This window comes from Bidens hawaiensis, unplaced genomic scaffold, assembly GCF_021521415.1.
Source record: "Bidens hawaiensis isolate Kalapana, Puna unplaced genomic scaffold, B.hawaiensis_p1.1 tig00044253_1, whole genome shotgun sequence".
NCBI lineage: Eukaryota > Viridiplantae > Streptophyta > Magnoliopsida > Asterales > Asteraceae > Bidens > Bidens hawaiensis.
Genome location: NW_027505886.1, coordinates 17,359 through 25,190, shown reverse-complemented (window position 1 = coordinate 25,190; position 7,832 = coordinate 17,359). Strand labels below are relative to the sequence as shown.

At 32.7% G+C, this 7,832-nt stretch overlaps 1 protein-coding gene across 1 annotated transcript; it reads right to left on the bottom strand.

The window, feature by feature from the left end:
- Nucleotides 1-2,195: 2,195 nt before the first annotated feature.
- Nucleotides 2,196-3,402, bottom strand: LOC143615780 (uncharacterized). Its single transcript, XM_077088817.1, has 2 exons — nucleotides 3,002-3,402; nucleotides 2,196-2,692 (listed from the first exon to the last, which is right to left on the bottom strand). Exons 1-2 carry the CDS (start codon nucleotides 3,071-3,073, stop codon nucleotides 2,255-2,257), a joined length of 510 nt encoding a protein of 169 aa, XP_076944932.1. The 5' UTR covers nucleotides 3,074-3,402; the 3' UTR covers nucleotides 2,196-2,254.
- Between the last annotated feature and the right edge of the window lie 4,430 nt (nucleotides 3,403-7,832).

Below are 7,832 nucleotides of genomic sequence, written 5' to 3'. Positions count from 1 at the left end.
ACTAACAAGTCGACTTGCATGTGCAGTTGTCACGCTACAATTACTACGGTTACTACAAAAATCCTTGGATTGTCCTGTTAGAGCATCTCCACTGGTGTGTTTGTGGTGGTTTTTGTTGACATGGAATGGTGCAAACAAAGTTTACGGGTAGAGACAAACGTTTGTGTAGGTTTTTGTTTGTATTCTCAAACGTTTGAAAGGTAGGTTTGTAGTGGCCCCACCACAACCACTACACACAAATCATATGTATATACACATATATATACATATTTATTATATTCTAATGTTATTTGGAAGATGAGGTGGATGTTTTTATTGGTTTATGAGTGAAGTAAAAAGTGGGGTTTTTAAAAAAATGGTTAGAGTATGATGTAGCGATGAGGTGGAGGTTTGAATTGGTTTATGGGTGTGGATGCTCTTCGGAACCTAGCATGTGTGGTAACGTGTAAGCACAATACAACACCATGATTAATATGTAACACTTAAATTTGTGTATGTTTTTCTTTTTGATGGTCAATAACAATTATTAATTGCATAAAGTAGTACCGTTACATCTATTTTTTTATGTGTAACGTTTTTCTTGGCCCGCTTGCTATTCCTTCATTGACCCTTGACATGGTACCAATAATAACCACGGCAACTACACTCATAATTGTGGCAACTTAAATGCAGACGTTCATGAATTATAACCATTCTCATGGTGACTATGGTCTTCCTCCATGGACCTCCATTCACGGATTTTTGGTCTCTATTCCGATGTGACTCTCTGTTCTCGATGTGACTCCACGACAAAACTATGATCAATCCCCTTATTACACAAAACAACAAGTCGTCAGGAAAAGGCAAGGTAATACAATCTATTTTTCACGGTTTTCTTTTGGTCAATTTGGAAAGCGAGAAAGAATAAATCTTCAAACATAAGGAATATGCTCGATCACAAAGTTGCTGTGTTATGTAAAGGCCTACTACTTCCTTTGGATAACGAATAGGAGCAAAACGATGAGTCTGGATTGGGAGTCTTTGTGCAAATTTAATTTTGTTAATTTTTCCTTATAGTGGTTTATGTTCTATTTTGTGTTATTTCCTTTCCTGGATTTCGTGTATGTTTTTGGGTCTTTTGCTACTCGCTTGAGGTGCCTTTTTTTTTATATAATAATAATTTGAAAAAAGAAAGGATCAATCCATTTTTAAACTTAACGTGAATAAGACTTTCAATGAAAAAGAATAAGCTTTTTGTATTGATGTGGATCAACGACCAAACTAAAAACCACCTTTAGAAGATAAGTATAACTACTATATTAGAATTTAGGAATCTTATGAAGATATAGATCAAAACTTTCTATAAATGCATTAAAAATCTTATCTACATGCAAACCAAAAATAAACATTTCATATTTAATACAATAGTTACAAATATCAAATATTCAAAAAGATCAACAATTTCAAAACTATCAATAAATACAAGAGTACTGAAACGTGTTTGTCCGTCCTTTAGACCATATAAATGCTAGATAAGGAAAACCATAAACTTGAATGAAGGCTAGGTGTACTATATACATTATTGTCATAATTAAATGACTTCACAAGAGGATGGTGAAAGGTAGAAGTCTTGGACGCATGAATGATGGAGATTTCTATGATGCCATTACAGGATATTATGATATCATTAGAAATAATCATTTTCTAAGTTTTGATAAATTTCATTCCGGTGTCACAATTAATAATTTCTCTAATGTCATATATATGGTTTAGGTTAACTAAGAGCACCTCAAACACAACAACGTGAAGAGTATTCAATCCCACAATATCTGTGTGGGCTGGTGAGGGAGGGTAGCGTCTTACCGTTGTCTTAACCCGTAAAATAGGAAAAATGGCACGGATGGATCAACTCGACAACTTTGAAATGGAGGAAAGAAGTGGGCATTCGTAAACCCCTTGGATAATGAATATTTGTTGGTAGCGGAATAAAAACTTTTTCAAGTAGAATCTTTTTTAGTTTGTATTTAGTAACTCTATGGATAACAGTTTTGATATTGATTTTCGGTTTCACAACTTCTTCAAGCGTAATAATATTGGAATGATGAATCATAAATCGTAAGTATTTTTATCAATAATTTCTAAAATATGTATACATGTTCAACATCTCTTTAAAAACACTAGCATATATATATATATATATATATATATATATATTCACAAAACACTAGTTCCACTAAACCATCTCGACGACTATATGATCAGCTACCTCGTAATCTCACATGGTGATATTAAGATCAATACGAGGTTTCTTCATAGTTGTTGGATAGGGGACCGTCACGTTACACCTAGGACATTTAGGGTTTTTATTAGATATCAACACATAAAGCAAGCAACTTGGGCATCCTGCAGCATAAGCTTCATCATCATAATCAACCTTCTTTTCCATTACTGATTTCGGCATCGAGTTTGAACGTTTCCTGTTGTATTCTTTTTCTGCTCGTTCGAGCGCAGACTTAACATTACCAAGCGTGTAAGGTTGAGACGATGTTGCTGCTGCTGATGATGATGATATAGAAACCAGATTAAGTTCTAAATCGGTATCATCAAATAGGTTTAACGGAGGTTGGTTGAGGTCTTGAAGCTTAGAAACCGATTGACCGGTGGGCCGATTTGTGTTCATCGAACGACATCCCTCCATATGATTTCTTTCTGACTGTAATGACAACAAACATATGATCAATAAACCATATACTAGTTTGTTTAACAACATGCAGAACTACAGGAATACCCAAGTAAGCTTTACTGGGACGGGATGCCAAACGTCCATACTGATTTTGACTCTAGGCATGACTCACCCAGGAACACCAAACCCATCACAATGAAAAACTCTCTTGAGTCAGGTTTCAAACATGAGACCATAAGATATCATGCTTATCACCGCCATACCATTGGACCAGAAGATCAACGGCTTAGGGTATACTAACTAACTAATCAAGAAAACAATTGTAGAATGTTATTATACCTTTAAGTCAGGAAGTAGCAATTGTTTGGAGGCATGATGATTGCCGAGGAAGTCACGGGTAATGAGAGACATGGGTTTGAATGGAATGGTTGAATAACTTCAAAGAGAAGGTGTTTGTTTATAAAGAGTGTGTATGCAATTTAATGCGAATGGAATGAGAGGGTTTGGAGGACGAGCATTTAATGTGTGACGGGATGCGTGGATGGTGGGTGGGATGTGCATTAATTTATAAAATAATGATTAATATAACATTTATATGCAGGATAGGACCTACAAGAAAACTAAATGTTGTAAAACCATTATGAAAAATACTTTTTTAATAAGTTTTAGACAAAAGAAAATGATGAAAATACACACTATTCGTCACGTGAAGTTAAGACAAAATATATGAACAAATTCGGTTTATGTATAAACTTATACATGCAAGTTATGTATAGGCTATATGTATTTTTTAAACGTTTATATATGTAAAATTTGGTGTAATACTAGTTCCAAGTACTCAAATGGGTCATGTGAAAAATATAAGGATGGTACGGAGAATCTTAAATGACGGTTTGAAGGAAATCTAAAGTTCACTCACTCGGTTGCTTAATTTTTTTTATTTGAAGTTATTTAAATTAGAAGTCTAGTTTGATTATATTTTTTAATTTAAATTTGTTGTTGATTAAGTTATTAATTTCCAATAAACAAGGCCAAGATTTTATTTTTATTGTATTCACTTCTCGTTTATTTTTAGTAAAAAGAGTCGCATGAATTTTATGTCATATTGTGTTCAATTTCTTGATTCACTTGATTAAATAAGTTCAACAAGTGGTATCAAACCCTAACAATTTGAGGCACGATTTGAGGCTCATTCGTTTTAAAAAATAATTATGGTGTTTCTGATCGAGATGTCCAGTTTTCGATAGTAGTTAGAATCTGATCAAAAGGCTGATCAAAAGTTGAATGGAAGAAGAAATTAAAAAGGCGCCCATCTCAATCAATCAAAAAACTGAAATAATGGCAGAGTTACAGGTCGTAAAAGGAATCAAGAAACTAAAGTAAGACACTACAAACAATGAGCAACGTGTATCAAATCTTATTTTCAAAGTAAAGATTTTTTTGGCAAATAACAAACAGTAGCAAGACAAGCCAATCCAAAAACAGTGTAAAACATATTATTGAGAAGTCGCAGTTGAAAGCGGGTCGGGCGATGTCTATCAACAAGACCACCATCGATTATGATGTTCTTGATCACCTTCAAGAAATCGAATGCCCAAAGCAAACGTGGACCTTATTCAAGAACAAGAACAATGCTTGATTACAACTAGTAAAAGGTAGTTAATTAAGGTTTCCCAAGGAGATCTTACGATTTCACAATATTTTCTCAAAGTCAAGAATATATGTCATGAGACTGGTGAGCTCGATCCGCAGCCTCGGGTTAATGATGTTTGTATGAAGCAGATACTCATCCACGGTTTAAGGCCCGGAGTATCGTAGCTTCATTACCGCTATCCAAGCCTGAGAGACCCAACTGAGTATAGCCAAGTTCATGAATATTCTTATTGGATAAGAAGCCTTGCAAAATATTTAGTTGGCGTGTCGATTAAAATTGAGACCAGATGCAGGAAGAAAGAAGAAGAATCGGTTCACCAAGAATTAAAATCTAAATGATAAGAAAGGTAAGGGTAAGTATCGGGAGAAGAGAGATCAACACAATAAGAAAGAATGGAACAGAGTGGGTTGGGATGACAACTCTAAAGAAGATTCATCGGACAAAGAGAACCTAGAAAAGAATCAAAGTATCAACTTAAATGATATCCACCAAGGTGAAATAATTGTGGACGAAAAGGGTATATGGCGAAAGGCTGTCAACAACCTAGCAAGGAAGGTAATGCACATGTGGTTAGAGAAGAAGAATTGTGGAATGTGGAGGCTAATATGGCGAGGTTCAAGAAGAGTATGATTTTACAGCCACCAGCCAACCCAAATTGCGCTTGTTTGATGAATGGTTGATGTAGGCTTCTATTGGTGGACAAGTCGGGAAGTAATGCTAGAGTTGAATCAATTAAAAACAACCTTGGAATCATCTACTACTTTTATGAACCTAGATGAAGAGTAACTTGTGGTTAAAGAAGAAAATGCAAACCATCAAGACGTAACCTTGTTAGATGAAGTATGCGAGGAGGTAGCTCTATCATGTTATGGTTTGTCAGGATGAAGATCAACAAACCAAGAATGTAAATGTTGAAATTTACATGGGTTTTGTGCAACACTTAGATGACGAGCATGAAGAATTTGAGTTTGAGAGGAAGCATGCATCGACCTTGTAACATTCGTTAATTTTCAAACCAAAAAACCTGACTCGTTCTAAATTTTTTGTTTTGGTTTTATTTATACATATGTATATTTTTTATATAGTATTATTAATTAATCTCAAGTTTTGTTTCATGTATTCATTCATCAATTTTGAACTTACTCGTAATTCACCTTGCAATTATGTGATTTTTATGCAATTATATTTTTCACCACCCTTGTAGTATTGCATGCTCATTTAAAACATTCATAATCAGGATCATCTATTCATGAACGTATCTCATACAATTCACTTGAATTATTCTTGAACTATCATCATCATCATCATCATCATCATCATCATCATCATCTTTTCATGTGTTATTTAACTAATAAAAGCTAATAAAATTTTCAATTAAATAAAATTAATTGAAAGAGTTAACCTTTTGGAAACCCCCTTAAACTATTTGTAATTAGTGTTTTTATTATATTAAACATGATTTAATTTCTTAAATTTTATAAACACAACCACTCCATAAATTCACTATAAAATGAGGACCAATCCTCCATTTTTTTTCATATCTCAATACACTCTTTTCTTAAGCTTGAAAGCACTAACAAGTAAGTTTATAATTTCATGCATTTTATAGTATTTGTTTTGCACTGAATGTTCATAATTTGTTCTTCATGACCATGATACTTTTATAATAAAAATCTTATTTTGGTTTTAAAAATCATTATCATCATGGATATCCAAGATAAAGATAAACACTTTGATTTTCTTAATATTGGATCGAACCTAATTTTTTGCCATAACAAACATAAATATTTAGCTAAATCTTATAATCTGTTGATAATCATAAACTTATGAACTTTCTTTTAAATAAGATGAATTATAAAAAATGTTTTATTTAAATATTTTTTGATATCTTTAAATAATTAATTATTGTTTATTTTTATTCAACATAAACTAATATGTATAATTTCTTTAAAATAATTCATATAAAAACTTTAAAATTAATTAGTAAATTAATTTATTATGTTATTAAAAAAACGAAACATTTAATCATTAATTGTTTCTAATCTTGTTATCTAAGCTTATATTTATATGTTATAATTATTCATCTACAAACAATTTTTTCAACTAGTTAGATCTATTTCAAATAAAAATTCATAAGGCCCAATTTATCGTAGAATTCTTTTCGTTTAGACGTGTCGTTAAAACCTAGCATACGTATTTACTTGTTTAGGATAATCCATTGTGATTCTCCGCCCCATTTGTTCGACTCCTTCAAAGTATCATCCTCATTTCCGAGATGAGTTTTTCATAATCCCTTTTTAAAGCTTTACAATATTTTGGGGGTGTGTACAAATTTTCATCTCATTATTTTATGATCATTGTTTACAAACCGATTCGCAATTATGTCATGCATGTTAATAATATTTCTTTCATATTTTTTATGATGACTTTACGTGTATAATGTGCAATGTGTTTATCGCTTTATGGTTGGTATATCAAACATCAAAGTGGGAGGGTTCGACGGGACATACCTGCGCTACCTATCCTTCAACTTCGGTTGTCGAGAATGGTGGTATCATTATCATTCCCCTAGGTTGAGGTGCTATTTTTATTACATTCCATTTATTTTATGTTTGAATATATTGCATTCGTGATAGGTAAATCGAAAAACGTTTTGTACATACATACATACATACATACATACATACATATATATATACACACACACGTAAAAACTTATGAAAGCTCACCAACATGTGTTGTTGACAAAAATATACTATTTTAACATGTTGCATGTTTAATCCGATGAAGTGCAAGGATAAGAAAACTAGATTCACTTTAGGTTTTATTTAAATGAATAATTGTTGTTTCATTTCGATGCAATGATATTTGCCTTATTATTGAACAATTTGTGTAATTATGAAATTCTGGAATAAAAGTAAATATATTATCACTATTAATTGTGTTACGAGCTTATGAGTTATTTATACGTTGCACCCGAACATATTCCATTTAAAACCGGGGTGTTATAGACGTAAATGGAAGCATTGTGGCATTCATCATTTTCGATTGTATTCCTATTTGTATTTATATTTGTTTACCCGACCCGGGTTTTGTAATTGGATCCATTTTATTCATAAAATAGAGTAATCATGTTTTATTATCTTGTTTTGATGTTATAAAATCCAAATTATGCTTTGTCTCACTTAAATCTTGCTCGAAATCGCATTCTTGTATGTCTAGGGGCTGAAACTGTCAAAATACAAAAGTCTGGCAGACCACACCCACAGCGTAGCGCGATGGGCATGCCCCCATGTTAGGCGTGACGTTCTACCAACCTGTAGATCAACAGATTTTCGTTATTGATTTGTTTTCGATCGTTTAAGCGTCGAACTCGTGTTTCTTCCATCCAATTCAAGTAAGGTGTAAAACCCCGGCTTAAGCGCAAAAGCCTGAGTGTGACGTGTAAATTGCTCAAAACACATGTGACATTATTAAGTGATAATATTATTATTAATTAATTTGAACATCAAGTAA